A 22,654-nucleotide genomic window follows, 5' to 3' on the forward strand; every position below is an offset into this window, starting at 1 on the left:
CTTCTGGCCTGTAGGGTTTCTGTCGAGAAGTCTGATGTTAGCCTGATGGGTTTTCCTTTATAGGTGACCTTTTTCTCTCTAGCTGCCTTTAAAACTCTTTCCTTGTCCTTGATCCTTGCCATTTTAATTATTATGTGTCTTGTTGTTGTCCTCCTTGGATCCTTTTTGTTGGGGGTTCTGTGTAATTCCATGGTCTGTTCGATTATTTCCTCCCTCAGTTTGGGGAAGTTTTCAGCAATTATTTCTTCAAAGAGACTTTCTATCCCTTTTCCTCTTTCTTCTTTTTCTGGTACCCCTATAATACGAATATTATTCCTTTTGGATTGGTCACATAGTTCTCTTAGTGTTGTTTCATTCCCGGAGATCCTTTTATCTCTCTCTATGTCAGCTTCTATACGTTCCTGTTCTCTGGCTTCTATTCCTTCAATGGCCTCTTGCATCTTATCCATTCTGCTTATAAATCCTTCCAGGGATTGTTTCACTTCTGTGATCTCCTTCCTGACATCTGTGATCTCCCTCTGGACTTCATCTCATTGCTCTTGCATTTTTCTCTGCATCTCTGTTAGCATGTTCATGATTTTTATTTTGAATTCTTTTTCAGAAGGACTGGTTAGGTCTGTCTCCTTCTCAGGTGTTGTCTCTGTGATCTTTGTCTGCCTGTAGTTTTGCCTTTTCATGGTGATAGAGATAGTTTGCAGAGCTGGTACAAGTGACCGCTGGAAGAGCTTCCCTTCTTGTTGGTTTGTGGCCTTCCTCTCCTGGGAGAATAGCGACTTCTAGTGGCTTATGCTTGTCAGCTGTGCGCAGACAGGGCTTCAGCTACCTGCCCCTTTGCTATGGAGTTTATCTCTGCTGTTGCTGTGGGCGTGGCCTGGCTGGGGCTGCTCCTCCAAAATTGTGGAGCCCCCCTTCACAAGGCGCTGGGTTCCTGCAGGTGTGGATGTGGATGTGGTCTGGATGTTGTCTTGTGTCCTCTGTTATAGGACACAGGAAGAGTTTTCTTTGTTATATTTTCATAGATCTATGTGTTTTTGGGAGGAGATTTCCACTGCTCTACTCACACCGCCATCCTGGTTCCGCCCCCTGGAGCTTTAATTTTGAGCGCAGTGCATGTGTATGTGTGTGTGTGTTAGACTATGCTTACATTTTTCCCATTATTTTGAGGCTTAAAGCCACATCGCTTTCAGTCTCTTCCTTTACTCTTAGCACCCTTCTGTCCCCTCTGCACTCTCACCCCAAGTAAATGAATGCATAGATACATAAGCTTGCATGAACCCAGGAGCAGATGTCCTGTGAGGAGACTGCGTTTGGCTCCACAGACTGTGACATCTTCAGGTGCAGCCTCATGTCTCCTAAGAGAGATGAGGTAACTGGGAAAGTGTGTGTTTGGATTAGAAAAAATCCTACTTTGTTATAAAGTCTGTTTACTTTTAACAAATACTTTTTGAGCTTTAATTAATGTACCAGGTATTACGCTCTTTGAAGCTTTTCCTCTCATTTAATTTACAGTTTGGATATTGAACTGATTAATATTCAGGGGGAAGTTATTATTTACTTATTAACATTTACCCTCCTTAAATTGACAGTCAAGAAACTGGAGTTGGAGTGTCATTTTTGATGAAACCCATTCTTGTGGTCCCTCAGTGCTGATAAATGATTAACGTGCTTGGTGTAAAGACACCTCTTCTGCTGGGCTGAGCTGGGCATGTGACACGACTTTTCTGTCCTCAATTTCCTTATCTGTAAAGTGAGATTTTAGATTTGTCAACCATTTTGGTTCCCTTCCTCACATTTTGAATGGACTTACAACACATGTACCCAGGGATAGTACTACATCCTTGTTGTTGGGATGTATGCCCTACATTTTTTCTTGGAATGGTGACAAATTTGTGCTGCTCCAGTTATCATGCCTCACCCAGGGTGTTGTTGGAGCCGAGTGGACATATGCAGCCCATGGAAGGGTTTTGACAGTGGGAAGGTCTGAACATATGCTATCTAGAAAACAAGTGTACCCCAGAACTGCACAGAGGAGTAATTTTACAAGAAATGTAGAAGTAAGTGAAATTTCTGTTGGGAGTGAGAAAGAAAAAAAGGAAAGTAATGAATAAGAAAGAAAAAGCTGATGTCAAAAACAGGGACAGTTATGTTGAGTCAGGGAACCATTCTCATATGGAATTGGGAGAATTTGATAGGGTTTTAGATAATATCTTAATAACAGAATGACATTCTTGATTGGACATACATTTAATTATATTGTGGAGAAAAGCTTGAGGATGTTCATCATTATTTACATTTCAGTTAGGCCTGAACATTTCACCTGTGAATGAGTAATGAGAAGAATAGATCTTAAGTGGCTATATGAAAAAAACCTATCCAGTAAGAAGTGTAGTCCAAGTTATTCCTGCAGTACTCAGATGCAGCTGGAAGTGATACAGAGTTGTGTTAAAGGTGTTGCACTACCTGGGGTTCAGCCCCAGCTCTGCCATCTAATGTGTAACTTTAGGTGAATTATTATACTCTTTACCTCAGAGTCCTCCTTATCTGTAACATGGCAGTGATGTTTATCATAGTGCCTACCCTATGTGGCTGTGTGAAGATCAAGCGAGTTTATGTATACAAAGTGCTTAGAACACTGTCTAGCACATATTAAATACTTTATAAATAATTGCTACTGTTACTGCTAAAGGGAGGTAAAGATTGGCAAACATTTACTTTCCTGTTCGGGTACATTAAAGTCAGAAATCTCAGTGGCCTCAGTGTACAAAGGTGATGGTGCTAGAGTCTAGTCTCAGCTTTTCTCCATCAGAACATTCTCCTCCATGGTTCCCCCACCTTATCTCTGTACCCTATGAGAGAGATTATTACACTGAGAATATTTGAGGTAGTCCTTTATTGAATTTTGTAAACTGAATCCTTATGCCTTCCCTTATACCTGAGGCCCTGCAAATTATAGCTTGTTGGGCACATATGGTCTACTACCTATTTTTGTATGGGCTCCTGAGCTAAGAATGGGTTTTCAGTGGTTGAAAAAAATCAAAAGAGGAACATTTTGTGACATGTAAAAATTATGTGAGATTCAAATTTCAATATCCATGAAGTTTTGTTGGAACCCAACCATGCCGGTTCATTTATGTGTCATCTATAACTGCTTTGTGTAGCAATAGCAGAGGTGAACAGTTGCAGTTGAGACCAAATGGCCTGCAAAACCTAAAATACTTACTTTCAGGCTCTTTACAGAAAATGCTTGCCCACCCCTGCACCAGACACTACCTACCATTCAGTACTTTACATTTTCCTAGAGTTTCTTGACAGAAAATATGAGGCCATAACTTTGATTTAGGTTTTACTCTCCGAGCTTTTCTTTGCAGAATGATTATTTCTGTTCTTAAGTTTATCATGTTAAAGCTATGAATCATTAATTCAGCATGTTCTTGGGCACTCTTGGCTTAATTATGAAGAACAACTTTACGCTGTCAGAATACTTTTACCTGCAATTGTATCTTTTGCTATGTGTACTGTTACTGGGAGGGGATGGCTTTTCCTTTTATGGAATCTTGGAGTCGGAGGGGACGTCAGGGTCATCTAGTTGTGCTCGCTGGCACAGGGGGAGAAATGGAAGCCCCAAGAAGTGACATATGTGACCCACTGCCAAGGGGCCATGTCAACATAGAATCAGAGCTGAGACATGTTCTTGGCCTGATTCTACTTCTGTTTCCGCCTTACCGCCCCCACATCCCCTAGACCAGCTGTCAAGGCCAGCTCGTGTGTTGACATGAAGACCTTGCAGCCACAGGCCCACCCTGAAGGGCTTGGATCTGTAGAGTCCTCCCCGTACGATTGGCTTGTCTTTGCCTCTTCTCTGGAGAAGTCCTTGAGAGGCTTTGCTAAATAATCATCAAATCAAAGGATGAAAATATTGCTGCAGTTGGAGTCATTTCATCACTTTTTTGAATTCTGGCAAAATACTCTGTGGGGCACAGAACAGTGTCTATAGTCAAAAGAAATGGAGCTCATGGAATGGGTGCTGTGTGTCCAGAAAACAGAAGAAATGAGATTCAGGAGCTTACCACTAGTTGCCCTAATTGTTTTACTGTTTTGATTCTTCAGTTATTTTTTTCTCTAGTCCTGGATCACCCTTTAACTTCCAGGTGTCATATAATATATGAGGTCCTGCCAGAACTCTAAGGGGAAAAATTAAATTAGAAAGAACTGGGATGGCTATTTTCAAATGTTATAAAAGGAACAAAACGTGAAACAAAGTATTTAAAATCTGAAAATCACCTCTATTTAACCCTAGAAGAAATAAGACTTTTAACTTTCTCGTTGTTTTTAGTATCTAATATAATCTCCTACAGCCATAATTTGAATCATCTAAGAAATGTGAATGTGTGGTTGCCACTGGGAGGTGAGTTAATATCTTAACTTAAAATGAAAATTTCTAAGTTTGATGTCACCTGCTTGATAAACAAATATTACCCATGGACCCTTTCCTCCGACCTCTCATTTTTCCATTTGTTGGTTCTAAACCTGTACCTTTCCCTTTGTTTCTCTGGTTTCTTTCCATCACCTTTGCTTTCCTTTTTGCTACCCTTTGAATTTTGTAGGTCGACTCAGTTTTCTAAGTATACTGACAATTCTTGCCTTCTATAATTTACCGCCCATTTAACTATAAATCATCCATTTAAAAAATCCTCTGGTAAGCTTGAAATTGTAAATTCATCCACTTGTTACTATTTATTCTGCTGCCCTACTATGTAAAACTACCCAAGACTCATCCTTCTGAGGTGTCTTAAAATCTCAGTTCACAGGATATAACTCCTTTGTATCTAAACTCAGCTTCATATCCTCAGTCACCTAGTATCATACCTGTTTTGAAGGCAACCTCTAGCATATCAAGCTTGGAGTTAATATTATTGCTCTGGATTTAGAAGTTTGGGGCTATTAGTTAAGAACCATCAAAGCTGGTAATAGGAAGACAAACATACTATATAGAGACAGGCCTTTTGTGTAGGAGAGAAGAGTACTAGACCAGGTTGCAAGAGATGTGGTTTCTTACTAACCCTTACCAGATGTCTTCTTCTCCCCTAGTTTTGTGTCCTTGTATGAACAAGGAACTAAACTAGATGGTCTAAATTTCCAAATGTAGGAGTGGGACTGAGAAAAGGGAACTGGGAAGATGGTGTAGCGTGGGGCATTATAAAAAAGGTAGAAAGATACTAAATGAAAGGTCATAGAGGGAGAAGATAAGGCCTAAATCTGGTGTATTTGGGGTTTCATCACAATATAGAGATTCTTTAACAGATTGGATAAGAAGTTTGAGTTAAACAAGCTCTCAAAATAATAGTTTGACTTCCATTTCACAGTAAAGGGAATCCCCTGCATGTGCCCTCTGCTCCATTCCTTTCTTTGCTGCTGTTGACACTCTAAGAAGCTTACCAGAGCACATGCATTGCAAGGCTTCCTCGGAAGACTTTCTTCTCCAGCTCAAGGCTAATGATAAATGTCCTTGTGAGCATGCTATGAGAGAGCAGATTTTATTTTGAAAAAAACAGAAGTGTTTTTCTTGACCTTTCTGCATGTGGGTGAAACAGACCTTTGAGGAAGCTGATAAGAATGGTGACGGCTTATTGAATATTGAAGAGATACACCAATTGATGCATAAACTAAACATCAATCTGCCCCGGAGAAAAGTCAGACAAATGTTTCAGGTACGTTTTAACAGTTGGGGTGGCCTTATGTAAAGTACACACTGGAGGTTAATGATGTCCTTAGGTATTTCCAAGGCTATTTTGTTGTGTTGGAGGCTAGTATTACCTGCTCTGTACTGTCTTATTTTTCTTTGATGGAGAGACACATTCATTTCATCAAGGATTTAAAAAAACCTCCCTAAACTTAACATGTATCTGCAATTTTACTTCCTAAAATGCTTTTTTATTGTTACTGCTATTTTCAGGTAATATAGTTGACCCTTGAACAACACTGTTTTGAACTATGTGGGTCCACTTATATGTGGAATTTTTTTTCTATAAATATATTAGAAAATTTTTGGAGATTGGACAATTTGAAAAAACATTTTATTTTTTCTATTGTTAGAGTAAAGTATATAATACATGCAACAAACAAAATAAGTGTTACTCAACTGTGTATGTTATCAGGAAGGCTTCTAGTCAACAGTAAGCTTTTAGTAGTGAGGTTTTTGGACGAGCCAAAAGTTATGTATGGATTTTCACCTGTTTATTTAGTATGGGGGGGCTCTGCCCCAACCACTGCATTTTTCAAGTGTCAACTGTAATTATAAGCCCTTTGCTTGACATTTAAACAATGGAATAAATGCAATGAAGTCACTTAAAGGGGATGATAATTTCTCATGTGCCTACCTCACAAGGCTATGGTGAGGGTCAGAATAATGACTAACATGAAGTGTGGGGGTTCTTCAAAAAACTAAGAATAGAAATACCATACAACCCCACTTCTAGGAATTTACCCAAAGAAGACAAAATCCATGATTTGAAAAGATATATACACACATGTATTGCCACATTATTTACAATAGCCAAGGTAAGGTAGCAACCAAAGTGCCCATCAGTAGATGAATGGGTAAAGAAGATGTGGTACATATGCATGCTGGACTATTATTCAGCTACAAAAAAGAAAGAAATCATGACATTTGTGACAACATGGCATTAATTTAGGAAAGGCTTTTATTTGGAGATAAGGTATAGCTTAATCTGTTTTATAATGATTTTCTATTCTAAATGACTAGGTAGGTGATATTTTATACATGTAAAAATAAGCATGTGGGTGATATTTTATGATGTTTAATGTTTTGTGCTTTTGTTTTCTAACCACTTGTTCTTAGAGGCAGTAAGTACTGAAACCACCTTAGGTATGAGTTGCAACCATGAGTGGGAAATGAAGGATGGCTCCTTTCTGTGACCACTTACAGGGGTCCTGTCCTTGGGAAGCTCTTGGCTGGAGATGGTTTGCTTCGAGGGGAACTTGGTGCCATTTGCACTGTAGAACAACATAAGAGAAAGGAAAGAAGAGGAAGGAAGCATATAGTCTGTAGAAGGAACCCCAAAGATGGAGAAAATACTGGAGGATAAATGCATTGTCACAAATATAAAGAATTGCCTTTAAATTGTGTGGAAAGTTTGCCATGTTCCTGGCCTTCCGTGTGACATCTCATTTTTACCCTGTTGTGAGCTCCATCTGTTCCTTTTCATGGGAGGTATTCATAGTTCTGAAGAGAAGCTGCTGATTAAATAAGAAAGGCCAAGCTTAAAGAGGAGGGCAACATCCACACCTAGAAAAATAGTGACTTTTTTGTGCACTTTTTGGAAAGATAAAGATATATAATACCAAGTATTTTAGGGAGCAAACCAGGAAATGTTTAGGTAAAATGTCTTAAGTGTTGAAAGTAAAATTTTAAACAAGTTTTAAGAAAACATTCAGGGGCTTTTTTATGACTTTAAAGAGTTATCAAAAGTGACTGAATAAGCAGTTGGGCTTGACGTGTGTGGAACATTTCCACTGTAGGCCTTGCATTTGGCAGGTTCTGTTAATACTCATGGTGGGAGTGACAGGGCCAAAGACCTTAGTCTTACCCCAGGAACATTCTCTTTCTCCTGAATGAGTTGCCGGTACAGGCATTAAAGTCATCTGAGAATGTTCTTTGCCTTTCTGTTGCAGAGTAAGATTCAAGTGATTTTTTAAAATTATCTTTTAGGGTATAGATAGCTTCTTTTGAAGTCCTCAGATGCTATTGTTTTAACTTCAGAATTTTACTGTTCTTAATTGTTAAGGCAATTAATTACAAGGAAGTCTTGAAAAATGTTTCATCTTAGAATACAGAGTTAAACGTTTTGAAACAAGATTATGGCAGAAATATGAACATTGGACTCATTTTCTTAAGATGCAAAGACTCTCCAACCAAGAGCCTCACACACCAAAAATGCTGATATTCCATAGGCCAATCTACCTCTACCTTTAAGAGGATAGAAGGCAACAGCAATCAGCCTCACCAAAAAAATTTGTATGATTTAAATATTGAGTCAAAGTGTGTTCTCATAATTGACCCAAGGTCAGCAAAGTTTTTAAATTCACATTCTTTTTTATGAGAACCTTACCTTTGAAGGCTATGTTAACACTGCATAACAACTGACCCTCCGGGTCCTTTTCCCCTTGGGTCTGAACACTGGTCTTGGTAGTGTAGAAGGAGGGAAAGGAATATGAAGCTGTTTGCACAGAGCTTGTAGTATCATCTATAGATTGTGGAAACAAGGTTGTAGAAAAAAAATATATAGCAAAAAAAACCCAAACCAAAGCAACAACAAAAACCCACATAAGAATTGAATGTATTTCACAAAATCCCTGCATTTCCAAATGCCATTTATTCCTTGTCAATTTTTGTTCAGTTACAACCATGTTCACTTAAAATGAAGATCATGTACAGACAGTGACTGCAGTGGGAGGGGGTGAGGATTTGATAATATGGGTGAATGTTGAAGCCACTGTGTTGTTTATGTGAAACCATGATACCTTAATATAAAAAAAAAGAAGATCACATAAGTGGATTGGTTGCATATTATTGGCCATTTTAAGGTTTTATGACACATTCAGCCAGTTGAAAGGATCTTGCTCAGTAATTGCTAAAAACAAGTAATTTCAACTAGAAATCAGTCTGAAAGTACTTCTGTGGAGGGAAAGCACGGAGGTTCCAATGGTGCAGATTGCTGTGGGAGCTGTAAGCTATCTATGCCGAACTAAGAGAGAGTCAGTTGTATTTAAAAATTACATTGGAGTGAATTATAATTCAGAAGCTGATAAGAGACTGGTATTTTTCAACATGCATTACATATATCTTCTCTCTTTTGTTCATGATGCGTCTTATCCAAGATATCTCTTTTCTCATTAGTTTCTTTAAAAGATCACCTTTTGGTTTAATTGCTCAACTTTGATGTTGTATCTGTTTTTTGTTTCATTGCTTTCTGCTTTTGTTTATAATTGTTTCCTTCTATTTTCTTTAGCTTAATTTTTTTCTAGCTTTTTGAATTACTAGCTTATCTGTTTTTAATCTACTCTGCTTTCTAATAAATTGAAAACTTCAGGTTTCCTCTAATTATTGCTTTAACTTACCACACAAGTTTTGGTATGTAGTGTGTGTATGTTTACTTCTATATATTTAATTTCCTATTTAGAAATATGTTATTTCTAGACAGTTTTTTTAAAGCTTTCTTTGTTGATTTACTAGTTTACTGTGATCAGAGAAATTGGTTTTTATAAGGATTCTTCTTATAATATGAAACCTTTTGTGGCCTAATACATACTCTGTTTTAATTGATCCAGGTGTTCAGAATAAGTGTGAAATATGTCCTAGCCTTCTCATAGTATTTCTTATTTGCAGTACTTATTCTGCCTTGTTTTTTCTATGTCTCTTTCAGGAAGCTGATACAGATGAGAATCAGGGAACTTTGACATTTGAAGAGTTCTGTGTTTTTTACAAAATGATGTCATTGAGACGGGACCTTTATTTGTTGCTCTTGAGCTACAGTGACAAGAAAGATCACCTAACTGTGGAAGAACTGGCCCAGTTTTTGAAGGTGGAACAAAAGGTACTATTAGACTGTTGAATTGAATGTTTACTTAAAAATACTTGTGAAAGTTACATGGGTTTCTCCTGGGGTTAGATATAGGTGTACTTTAAATTAAGGATAGAAGGGCAAATATCACAATCCCACAAAAATCTTATCTGTAAGTTATTTAAAACATGTTTCCAGCAGGTTTTAAGAGGGAGTTGCATCTTTTAATGCTGTAAATCATATAGTTACACAATATTTTTTACCTTAAATATGCTGAGTATGGGTATGCATATTTTTCCACAAAGTAGAGAATATTTACTTATGTGTATCATTTTAGATACAATAGTAATGTGTTCTTTATACTAATGATATAGCTAGGTATTTTTGACATAATTCTTAACTGTCAGTATAGTAATTCATTTATAATTCTGATAGGAAATTGGCATTTGACCATGTGAAAAGGCTAAGTAAGTTTAGTCCTGATTAGCAAAGGGAATTCCTACATATATTTAAATTAAGACCTTTTAATTCTAATACTATATAGACTGAATTGTCAGCCAGGCTGGTCATTTTATATTGCTTTTTTTTTTCTTATTGCCTTAAACTGTTTCTCATTAAATTAGAAAAATAAATGAATATACTTTTGTTTTTCCTAGCTTTATTGAGGTAACCTTGACAAACTAAAATAGTACAATGTGAGGTTTTGATATATGTTTACATAGTGAAATGATTACCACACCATACATTGTGAAATAATTACCATAATCAAGCTAATTAACATATGCATCACTTCACATAGTTGTGATTTTGTGTGTGTGTGGAGAACAGTTAAGATCAACACTCTTAAAAAATGTCAAATATATAATACAGTCACCATGCTATACATTAGGGCTCTGGAACTTATTCATCCCATGTAAATGAACTTTTGTACTTTGGACCAATATTATCTCCTTTCCCCAAGTCCCTGGCAACCAACATTCTACTGTCTGCTTTTATGATTTTGACTTTGTTAGATTCCAAATAGAAGGGAGATCATTTGTCTTTCTGACATTTCACTTAGCATAATTTACTCTTCATTTTAAACATATTGTTGCAAACGGCAGGAATTATTTAATCAGTCCTCCTACGTAATGGAATCTCTATAAAAACCCCTCAGCCATGAGGTTTGGAGAACTTCTGGTTGGTGAGCACATGGAAATGCTGGGAAAGGGGTGTCCTAAGAGGGCAAGGAAACCCCAAACACCTTTCTCGATAATTTGTCTTATTCATGTCTATGCACTTGGCTGTTTCTGAATTGTATACTTTATAATAAACCAGTAATAGTGAGTGAAGCACTTTTCCAAGTTCTGGATATCATTCTGGTGAGTCATGGAAACTGAGTCATGGGAACTGACAATGACTGACAATGACATTCACCTTGACTAAACTCAAGGCATACTCTTCTGAGCCCTTTTAGGAACAGGCCCTGTCCTTGAGCCTTGTCCTCAAGAGTCCAGTTGTAGCAAGAATTCTGCTAAATCAGATTAACCAGAACCCTCATCCTCCATACCTGCTGACCTCAGCATCTCATAAAATTCCTTCTTTCTCTGTCCCCCAAGTGATACCTTATTTCAGTGAGAATTCTCTTAGGTCAATTTAGCAGAATCTGTTCCTAACCCTGACCCCCACCCTGCTCCTTGGCTAAAAATTCCTACTCGTCTTTCCTGTATGTAGAACTAAATTATTCTATACTGAAGTCTCTTTTCCCCTATTGCAATAGTTACTGATTAAATCTGTTTTTATTGTTTTTGCTGCTGTCCAGTTCTGTTTTTTCTTTGACAGAAACTTTGGTCAAAAGTTTTGACCAGATTTGTTGTAGGCCAAGAGAAATGGAAGTAGCCTGAACACTTCATTTGTGGCTGAAGTGGGGACACTCAGAATGGGACTGAGCCCTTAACCTGCAGGGTCTAATGCTAACTCCAGGTAGTGCCAGACCTGAACTGCATCCAGTTAGTGTCAGAAACTTGGTTGGTGTCAGCAAAATTATACTAGACTTGGTAATATTTTACTTTATCCCATTACCGCAGTCACATCAATTTTAGGAATAACAGATTCAGATTTTATGAATTTTGCTTTTGCTTTCTTAAGGATTAAGTTAGCAAAATGTTTATCAAAATCACCTATTTTAATTCACTTGATAATTTGGCACAGGCAGTGATTCTCCATTAGCAAAGTCAGTTATAAGACAGAAAATGGGAATGGAATAACAGAAGAAGTTTCCGCCCTCCAGGAATATGTACTCCTGTGTTTCTTGCTCTTATGCCCACTTTTCCATTCTCACCTGGAAAACTCCTCATAGTACAATGGGAAGAGCATTAGGTCAGGATCCCAGAAGACCTACATTCCGTACTGTGACATAGATATTCAAAAGCTAAATTTAATTAAAAATTAAATTTAAAATGTTTAAAGCCACTGACTTCAAATTCATCTGGGCAGGTGGAATTAACCCAACCTTTTGAATAGCAATCGTCGATGTTACTTGCTAAAGGGCGTATGTTTCCTCCCTCCTTCTGATTATGTTGACATTCAACCAGTAAATTTTAGTTGGGGAAAACAGAAATTCGTGTTCTGTGACATCTGCTGTTGGCAGTTGACTGCCTGTATCCAGTTAAATTTTCAAATTGGCTTGAAGCTACATTATGGACATGACCTAAGAGAAATTTTTAAAAAATTATCATGCATGAAGAGGCATAAAATATAAAGGAAAAAATTAGTTTTGAAACTTTATCTTTCTAATTTATCAAACACCATAAAATTAATGTCAGATACAAACTAGGAAAATATTTACAACATACAAAGAGAGAAATAGTGAATTTCCTTAATATGGAAAGTGCTCTAATAGACTATGGAGGAAAAAAGTGGAAAGCCAGTACAAACATGAATAAAACATTTGAAACATATACAAAATTTCATAAGTCAATAGCCTATAAAAATGTTCACCCTTCATTAATAATTAAAAAATACAAAACAAAACCAAGAGACCATTTTTTACCCTCCAAATTAGTAAGGTTAAAAAAAAACTACCAACATGGTGTCCATTTCTTCTATTTCTGGTGAAGTTGTAGAGTAGTACAATCTTTCTAGAAGACAGTTTTATTATTCATAGAATTTTATATAATTTATAAAACTCTGACCAATCCATTTATTTATAGAAATTCATCATAAGGAAATAATTGTGTACAGGAAAAAAAGTAAAGTTGTGCATTTCAGCACTCTTCAAAGTAGAGAAAAATCTAAATGTGCAGCAACAGAGTCATTTAGTCAAGAGTTTTGTGGGGTTTTGAGTTTTAAATCAGAATTTTCACAATGGAACAAATATCAGGCAATTTGATGATCCATATGGCAGTAATTCATTCATTTCTAATGACATAAGATTGGTGTGGACACTGGAGTATTCAACTTTTACAGATTTATTCACTTGTGAAATGAAATATCGCTACTGGCCACAAATGCTGTCGAGGATTATGTGAAATCAGATATTTGTCCACAGGTCAGATTTTTATTTCACTGAATATCTCTGAAAATTGAATTTATGCCCTTGACAAGTCTAAATGCTCTCTGATTGTGACTTTCATCCTTAAAATGTGGATGTTCCAAGGGAAATTCTCACTGAATTTTATATCCATGAAGAAGTGCCAATTAAGCAAGAAGCCAGGTTTCTCTTTCATCACTTCCTTGCATCCACAGATAAAATCATGGACATCCATTATTCTTGGGTGCCAAAGTATTAGGTTTGCATGAGGGTCTTGAAAATAGGACAGGGTTGAAAACACAAGCATTGGTTGCAAGTCTGATTAAGATGTAGTTAGGGCTCAAGACCCTCTCCCCTGATTCTTGCAGATTGGCCACTGTCCCTCCTCCACCCGGCGTGAAAGTGCAAGTGGAGGTTGGAGAAGGACGGACCAGAAAGAGGTAGACTAGGGTGCAGCTGGCCCAGCGGGTACCCTCCTGCAAGCGGGGACTGTGGCCATGCCTCATAAACATGGTGGCAGTGACTCCCATATCCCTGTGTGCATGGGCCTTCGCAATGTGGCCTCGTCTCCTCCCATCAAGAAGTTGAGTTTCTTTTCCCTTGAATCTGGACTGGAGTTGTGACTTTTTTTTTACTAAGATTTTGGGAGAAATGATATGCAAGGAAACTAGGCCTTAGGGAGCCTTGGTGACTCTGTTCTTGTCCTGTTGGAACTGTGAGACTTTGTGGAGAAAGCAGGCTAGCTGCTTGAGGATGAGAGAGCACACAGTGAAAGAGGCTCAGCCAACAGTCAGCAGCAACCACGGGCATGTGAGGGAGGCCATCTTAGACTGTCAGGATGTAGGCACGTGATCAGATGCCTGCTGTCACTTGAGGAACCCCTGGTGAGAACAGCAGAATAACTGTCCAGTGGAACCCAGTCCCGCTTACCATCCTACACAACTGTGATTTTAAAAAAGGGTTGTTTTAAAGCCTGTACGTTTTGGGTGACTTGTTTCACATATAAATAGATAATGAATACAAGGATTAAGGGAACATCTGTTTTCTGAAGTGTGAGACCCTTAGCCCTTTTCCAAATACTCAGTTTCTAGGTTTATCCCTTCCAGACAGGAAAATGGAAAAATTTCCTTAAGGGATTATTATAAGCTATAGTAGGTTGAATAGTGGCCCCAAAAGATATGTCCAAGTCCTAACTCCCAGTACCTGCGAGGGTGACCTTATTTGGATAAAAGGTCTTTGCAGATGGAATTAAGATATTGAGATAATCCTTACTTTAGGGTGGCCCCTAAACCCAATGTAAGTGACAGAAAAGAAGGCCTAGACACACAGAAGAAGGCTATGTGAAGACAGAGGTGGAGACTAGTTAAAAAGCCTCAGGCCAAGGTCACCAATATCTGCCAGCAGCCACCAGAAGCAAGGAGAGGGGAATGGAATGGCTTCCCCCTCAGGGGCTTTAGAGGGAACCGGCCCTGCTGACTCTTTGATTTTGGACTTCTGGCCTCCAGAACTGAGAGAGTATACATTTTTTGTTGTTTTAAGCTGCCAAGTTTGTGGTGATTTGTTAGAGCAGCCCTAGGAAACTATCACACCAACTCAAGAAAAAAAAAGATATTTACATCAGACATTACTCCTAATAAAATAGTACAGCCAGAGAATTGTACAGTTAAGCCTACTAGCCAATAAGCTCGGCTCACACAGAGCCTCCAACCGATTCATTATTGACTTGGTTTAAAATGTTTCAAAACAGTTAATTTGAAAATGGGTTTTAAATAGCCAAAGCTTACCACAGGTATGAGGAAATCCTCTATTATAAAAAACAGACCAAGGCTAATGAATAGAATCAAGAAACTTGAAGGAAATAGAGACAATAAAGAAAGAAGGAAACATTTCAAAATGCATTAATACCATCAGAGTAATAAAAGCAAAGTTGTAGCCATGAAGCAAGAGCAACATGCCATGGAAAAGAAGGTTTAGAGAAGAAATGTCAGAGGACTAAGCTTGATAGATGGCTTAGAAGATAAAGTGAGAAAATTGCCCAGAAAGTAGAACAAACAACAAAATGGAAAATAGAAAAGGTAAGGAAGTTAGTAGATTGATCCAAAAGATCCATTATCTGAATAACAGGAGTTACAGAAAAAGGTAAGACAAAATAGAAGAGAAGAAATCAAATAAATAATAGAAAAAAGTGATCAGCATGGAAAGATAGGAATCTATAAATTGGCAAGGCCGACTTAGTGCCAGCCGCAGTGAATGTAAAAAGATTCCACAGAGACAAATCCTGGTGACATTTCACAATGTCAAGAATAAAGTGAAACCCTGAAAGCTTGAAGAAAAGAAAAAAAAGCAGTAATCATCAAATTAACAAAAACAGGTCCTGTGAAGGGATTGGAATCAACATGGCATCATTCTTAATAGCAACTCTGGTAACCAAAACATACAGGAGCAAAGATTTCTGACCTAGAATTTTCAGCCTGCCTAACGTGTTAACCAAATGCTTGTGCAGAATAAGGCACAAACAAAACACATGTGAGAAATAGTTTACTTTCTGAGTGGTCTTTGATGAGAGTGACAGAATGAAGTCAGGACCAAAGATGAATAAAATTCTAGACTCCAACCAGCCTGGAAAAAGGAGAACCTTCATAGGGGGGAAAAACGATCGGAATTCATAAAGTATCTGCTGCCTTTGTTAATGTGGAAAATAACACTGGGGGACCATTAGAGTCATTGGGAAGAATTTGTGATAGTGGTGTTAAAAATTAACCAATAAATAAGAATTGCAGCAATTAACAAACAAAAAACATGTAAGAAAAGAAACACAGTCTTTACACAACAGGCTTGGTGTTCGATATTTGCATAGTCAGAATAATTTAAACACTGAATAATAATTTAATGAAAATTAATAAATGTCCTGGGTGATGGGATAAGGGAGAAAGTGAGTTTTGCTGGCCCAGATGAGCTAAATCTTTATCTAACACAAAAAAATCAATACATGATGTTAAACGTGTACAAAACAGAAAATAGCATCAACATAATAGTCAGCAATATAAAGACTAATTCCAAAAGAAATATCTAGAAACGTTGGCATATTTCTTCTGGAGACTGGTTCTGAGTATAGAAGGGGAGTTTTGTGTTTAGTCATAAGCACCGTAGTTTTGACTTAACCTGATTATGGGTATATTACTTTGATAAAAATTAATTGAGAAGAGTTTAGTGATATTAAAATTCTCTTTTAATTATATCATGATTTTGTGTTTGGGGTGCTTTGGAAATCATTGCTATAAGAAATATAGTTACTTATTCCTTCTAACTTTGTTTTGAAATTGCACTCCCTGAGAAAGCTTTACTAGAAAACTTGCAAGGAGTCTGAGGATAAAAACTGAATGTCAAAATATGAGTGTTTTAAAGATCTGTGATTTTGGTATTTGTAACTAGTCAGTCCATCCAAAATGGATTATCTTTTATCTTTTGGATAAAATTAAAGAATTAAATCAAACAAGGGAAAGAGAATGAAGTCCAATCTGGAAAAATCAAGGAAGTCAAATTATAAATACTGATTTGAAAATTACAAAAATCTCAAAAGTTAAGGTTCAAGAGTTTCAGCTATACTGAAAAAAACAGTTTTGAAAGTAAGCATTTCAGTTTTTTGATGGAAATAATGAAAATACCCAGATAATAGATATAACGTAAAAGAAAAAGCTATGGATTTGAAGTCAGAAGGTTGAAATTTGAACCTTGGTTCCACCTCTTACTGGTTTTGTGGCTTTGGTTGGGGTAGTTAACCTTTCTTGGCATCAGTTTTCCTATTTTAAAATGGGAATAAAAATATTAAATTTACAAGACTGTTGTAAGAACTACTTAAGATTATGCATGTAAATGACTTTTTATAAACTATATAGCATTGAGAGCATTATACAAATGTAAAGGGTCATTACTAAAATAAGTACATTTTTCCATAAGTTCTTCTAGTTGTCTGGTGTAGTAAGAACAGCTCTCAGTGTTGGAGACAACAGTCTCAAATGTTGATAGCAAAAACAAAACTTTCAAATGAGCTCCACGGGAAATAAGCCTAGAGTAGGGAGAAGCTGTTTTCAATTTCACCTTATCAAAATGTCAAATAGGAAGTAAAACAAGGGGAAAAAAGGACAATAAAGAACATTAACCTATGTTGTACCTTCATTTTTAACAGTAAATTGTACAGTACCTTTTTAAATGAGGTCTAAAAAATTCAGCTGTGTAAAACACAGGATTTTGCTATTGGGAGGTTAATTAAATTAGATCAGGAATTGGGGATGGGATGGGAGCTGACTGATGCTTACATTTCTATTTTCATTATTATGAAGCTTACTGTATTTCAATGGATTAGTCCTTAATACTTGTATTTTGGTAGATAGTGGATTATTTCCCATGAATTCTTATATGGTACCCAGAAAATTGTGAACTTCCTAGAATTCCTGCTGATATTTTCACCAGTTGAATGAATACTTTGCACATAATGATGCTTTTTGTTAACATTCTGCTTTGTGTCTTGAACCAGTAACATGTTCTCTGCTAGTCTGTAATTAGCTTCATCTCAGGATGACAGTTTTCTGGTTATTTTTAAATGTCATGGGCTCCTGGTAGACTACCTGAGTCCAATTCAAGGCCCCTGCATTTCTGAACAAATGGCATCATAAATTAAATAAAAAGCAATGTAAACTTAGTCTTTCCATGGCACAATTTTTATCAATTTGATTCTTTTATTTTGTGAGACATTATTTATCTTTGAGACTGCATGTGATAAATCTCTCTAGTGTATAGCAGACAAATTATTGAGCTGCTCAAAGCCTGTCTGGGTCAGTAGAGTTCCTGCAGGTATTTGCAGGTGTCATCTTGTAATATAGGCTCTGAATGGAGGAAGGACTGTAAAATTTCCTCAAAGGATGCGTTATCCATCGTGCAGTTAGTTTGGAGAGGAAAAAGACACTCTCTACTCTTTCAGACAGGCAAAATAACCATATAATAGACTTTCTTTTCTCCTGCAAAAAGAATAAGTGCTATTAAATGGAATGTTTAAAAAAATTGTATTTCACTAAGTATAAGTTCTGAACCTAAGAGAAAATAGAATTTTGAGAAATACTAAAATATGAAATACTGGCTCACAAGATGAGCTTCCTCTATCATCATTCATTAGTCTTTTAAAATGTCACTGTTAGACTGTGGGGGGGCTCAATTGATTTTTGATCAAAATATCATATCCTTTTTGTTGCTACTTAATTAAATTATTCTTGAAGAGTTTTCTTTTCCCAGTGATAGTAGGTATGTAATGTTCATGCAGCAGCTTTGAGAATAACTCAGTAATAATAGCATGCACTGCCTTTTTACAAATTTATTTTTATTTTTATTTTGGTATGATTAATGTACAATTACATGAGCAACATTATGGTTACTATACACTGCCTTTTTGATACCACACATTGTTCTTACAAATATTAATTCATTTAATCCTCACAACTACCTTATAAGGTAGCCACAGAGAACGTGAAGTACTCATTCAAGATCACACTGTTAATAATAAGAGCTAGCTGATTTGGACACAAGCAGTCTAGTTCCAGAATTCTTTGTTATGCTGATGGCCTCACTTGGTTTCTTTTTTTTTTTTTTCTCTTTCTAACCTTTGTGTTCTTGAATCACCATGGCAGACTGCTCTTGTGGTTCAGTGCAAAGATCTATAGATACACACACAGGAGGACTTACTTAGAACATTCTATTTTGATAGGGAATTCTGTCTTTCTATGTATATTTATGAATGGCAAACATCAATGTTTATGTAGAAAACATTCATTTGCAGGTAGCTACTAGCTTATAGTGAGTGGATTTTCAACAATGAATTTGCATTGATGATTGGTTTAATTTAATTTTATTGCTTCATGGAGAATATTGTCTTGTAGTTGAAGGGCTGTTTTCACTGATGAAATCTGAAAGATATATGGGAAGATTGAAAGCATGATCATTTTCCAAAAACAAAGTATCTATAACACTTGCAGCCTCAAAACATTGCTTTTGCCTATATCAAGAATACTCAAAAACTCAGTATGCTTTCTTACCATAAAGGGGAAATACCTCAGGAAATTGTAGGTACACTCTACTAATGTTCTGTTTTGTTTAGATGACTATTGTGACAACAGACTATTGTCTTGACATCATAAGGAAATTTGAAGTTTCAGAAGAAAATAAGGTGAAAAATGTTCTTGGAATAGAAGGTAAGAGACCAATATTCCTAAATTTTCATTTCAGGCGATATACTAGATTTCAGGCGAATCTAGTATATGCATGAAGACTTAAAATACACACTCACACTAACCATTTTTCTGCTCATTGTAAAGTCATTCTTAACTGGTAATGATTTTTGGTTCCTCCTTACTGTCCAGTGAGATGGAAGAGAGATATGTAGTAGAAGTTAGGAAGCATACCTTGGGTTGCTGTAAAATTGGGATGAAAATGAAAATTTTTCCAAGAAAGATATTTTTGATTAAACAATGACAAATTCAATCTCAATTCAATCTGCTAAATTAAATTCTAGCAATTTTTAGGAGAAGAAATCAGGAGATACCCATGGAATCACACATGATGCAGAGAAAACCCACAACACGCACACTTTCCTATAAAACAGATGCCATGATGCTGCTGTTTCTCTTACCTCTGCAGCGAGGCTGCACATTTTCCACTCCAAGCCAGTCAACTTTGTGCCACTATGTATATGACTGATGCCAAGAAATATTAGGACTTCTCTCAAATGGCTAATTTTTCGAAATAGCCTCAACCTGATAATTTCATGAAGGGAAATTTCATTCTAAAACAAGTAATCGATGAAACTGCTGACTTGGAAGTATACATTTCCTTAACTTGTTTTACCTAGTTGGTAGTGGTGAAGTGGTTATGGGAACCTCATGTTTCATTAATAAAACCATCTCATTTTATAGTTGAGAAAAGTGAGGCTCAAAGAAATTAATATGCCATATCAGGATCTAGCTCCTAGTATTATTCAAAACAATATGAATATAGGTGCATGTACGTAGGAGTTAGCTGTATTTAAAATCTGTAGGGAAATAAGTTGCAGGCTGCTGCCCCAGAGTTTATGGGCACACCCCACTGCCCCCAAGAACATACAAAGGCATGGTTCATCTTACTGGTTTTGATTATCAGCTTCCTATTTCCCACACTCTAGTGCTCAGCGTGGAGATACCATGTGTTCAGTAGCATCCTCCCAAACCAATTTCATCGCCAAATAATCACACCCCGAATTTAGTCCTTGACAAACTTTTGACCTGCTACCTCAAGTATGGCACTGACAATACCACTTTTCAAATTAACCTAGTAACCTATGAAATCGCTGGTCGATCAGTGTTCCACTCAGTTTAAGTGGCATTAACACTGCATCAGTTGCCCATCAGGTCCCACTGGGTGACTGTGACTTGAGTTCAGGAGTTACTGAATAGCTTTGCAGTATGTCCCCCCTCACAGTCAATCAAAATTCTTAAAAAGTCTCCTTATTTTTCTGTAGATTGTGTTTAAACCACTACTCCCCAAAGTCATATTTCAGTTTTTGACACTATGTGACCTGAAGCAAATCTGTCATTGCCCCAGTCTTCTCTGCAATGGCTGTCCTAAGAGTGAATAAGATAATCACTGTGAACATACTTTGATCTCTTTTGTCCCTGTTAGAGTCTGTTAAGTACATAATACTTTGAAAGCTATAGTGCTTCACTCTTCTTCCTCCAAAGGCTTCACAAACTTCATGCGGAGTCCTGCTTGTGACGTATTTAACCCACTGCACCATGAAGTGTCCCAGGACATGGATCAGCCCCTGTGCAACTACTACATCGCTTCCTCCCACAACACATACCTGACTGGGGACCAGCTCCTCTCTCAGTCCAAAGTGGACATGTATGCCCGGGTGCTACAGGAGGGCTGTCGCTGCGTGGAAGGTATGTGCTTCTGTCGAAGCTCTGGTGTCCTTTAGGCAGTCAGGCGAATCTAGTATATGCATGAAGACTTAAAATACACACTCACACTAACCATTTTTCTGCTCATTGTAAAGTCATTCTTAACTGGTAATGATTTTTGGTTCCTCCTTACTGTCCAGTGAGATGGAAGAGAGATATGTAGTAGAAGTTAGGAAGCATACCTTGGGTTGCTGTAAAATTGGGATGAAAATGAAAATTTTTCCAAGAAAGATATTTTTGATTAAACAATGACAAAAACAGTTGTTCAGGATAACTATTCCTTTTCAAGGTATTTCATGGCCTATCAATCAGCCAACATTTATTAAATTTCTTGTAGGTTCCTTAAGAGTGAGGATACAGATGTTACACAAGATTTCTGTTTTCAAGGAGCTCACAGTTTAATAGACTGGGTGGACAATAAAAACAATAATACAGTGTGAAAATTCCACCAGTTGGCTCATTTACATGGTAAAGAGTAGTGATAAGAAGAGTAAGGTGTGAGGTAAAATGCAATGAGAAATCAGTTAGGTTGGGAAGGTAGACATGAGTCAGTCACTAAGGGTTTTGAATGCTGTGGTGAGAAATTTCAACTTCAGCTTTTGGTAACAAGGGTCCACTGAAGGATTTTAATACCTATAGTGATATGACCAGACTTACAGTTTAGAAAGATCACTTTGACAGCAGTGTAGGAGGATAGTATTTTTTAGAATATGTGTTTGTGGAGGGGGAGGGGAGGTGAAGCTAGGTCAGGGAGAATGGTGGGAAGTGTTAAAACATAAAATTTGCCCAAGTAAGTTTGAAGATGTAATTGGCTTTATTAAGCAATTCATGAATTGGACATTATCCCCTCTAGCAAGTACACAGATGCTCTGAGGAATTGTATAGAATGAAAGGTTTTTATAGACAGAAGGATGGAGGAAAAGTTATTAGCAAAAGAACAGAAGGGATTGTTTCAGGCAAGGTCACTTTCTCTTGAGGGAAAAGCAGAGGGACTTAGAATGTAGATCTTTTAGGGAAGATGGGGAGGACTCATGTGACATCATCTTATTGATGAGGCTCACCAGAAAACACTTGACTTACTATATTTCTGGGGGAGGTTGAAACTGTAGTTAGGTTTAGGTGTTAAGCCCTGGTTTGGTGACTTGACCTAGCAGAAGTGATACCACATTGGGCCTGGTCTTTCTTTTTAACAGAAGGATTATAAAAATTTAGTTTAAGTGGAAAGAGAGATGATTATTTAGATATTAAAGAAGTAAACTTAACAAGACTTGGTGAGAGAAGTAAAGGATGTAAAGAATGAAGAGGAGAGCTAGAATGAATGGATGGTGCCACTATATACTACGGGGAATCTGAGAGGAAGGGCGTTCATGAGTTCAGTTTTCCATTTGTTGAGTGTATATTCATTTGTAACATTTACATGGACATTTTTATCAGTCAGTTGGATAACAATATCTGAACGCAATGGAAGGATCCAGGCAAGATAAAGATCTCATAATTCTGAATTTTTTATGTAGTAGTTAAAATCAAGAAAGTACACAAAATCACTAACAGTCAGAAGTGGAAAAGAGATTGAGGCCTGT

The 22,654-nt window shown here is 37.0% G+C and overlaps 1 protein-coding gene across 4 annotated transcripts in view; it reads left to right on the forward strand.

Annotated features, from left to right (window-relative positions):
- Positions 1-22,654, forward strand: part of LOC140848495 (1-phosphatidylinositol 4,5-bisphosphate phosphodiesterase eta-1-like) — a 254,577-nt gene that overhangs the window by 214,352 nt on the left and 17,571 nt on the right. For 2 of the 4 annotated variants that reach the window (XM_073232297.1, XM_073232298.1), the window contains 4 exons: positions 5,592-5,708; positions 9,444-9,614; positions 19,238-19,331; positions 20,853-21,056. In XM_073232297.1, the coding sequence (XP_073088398.1) occupies positions 5,655-5,708; positions 9,444-9,614; positions 19,238-19,331; positions 20,853-21,056 (523 nt within the window). In that variant the 5' untranslated portion in view covers positions 5,592-5,654. Of the gene's footprint in view, positions 1-924; positions 5,709-9,443; positions 9,615-19,237; positions 19,332-20,852; positions 21,057-22,654 lie in introns of those variants that run through there. The other 2 variants (XM_073232299.1, XM_073232296.1) reach the window with 1 other exon arrangement.

The sequence above is a fragment of the Manis javanica genome, chromosome 3 (genome assembly GCF_040802235.1).
Source record: "Manis javanica isolate MJ-LG chromosome 3, MJ_LKY, whole genome shotgun sequence".
Lineage (NCBI taxonomy): Eukaryota > Metazoa > Chordata > Mammalia > Pholidota > Manidae > Manis > Manis javanica.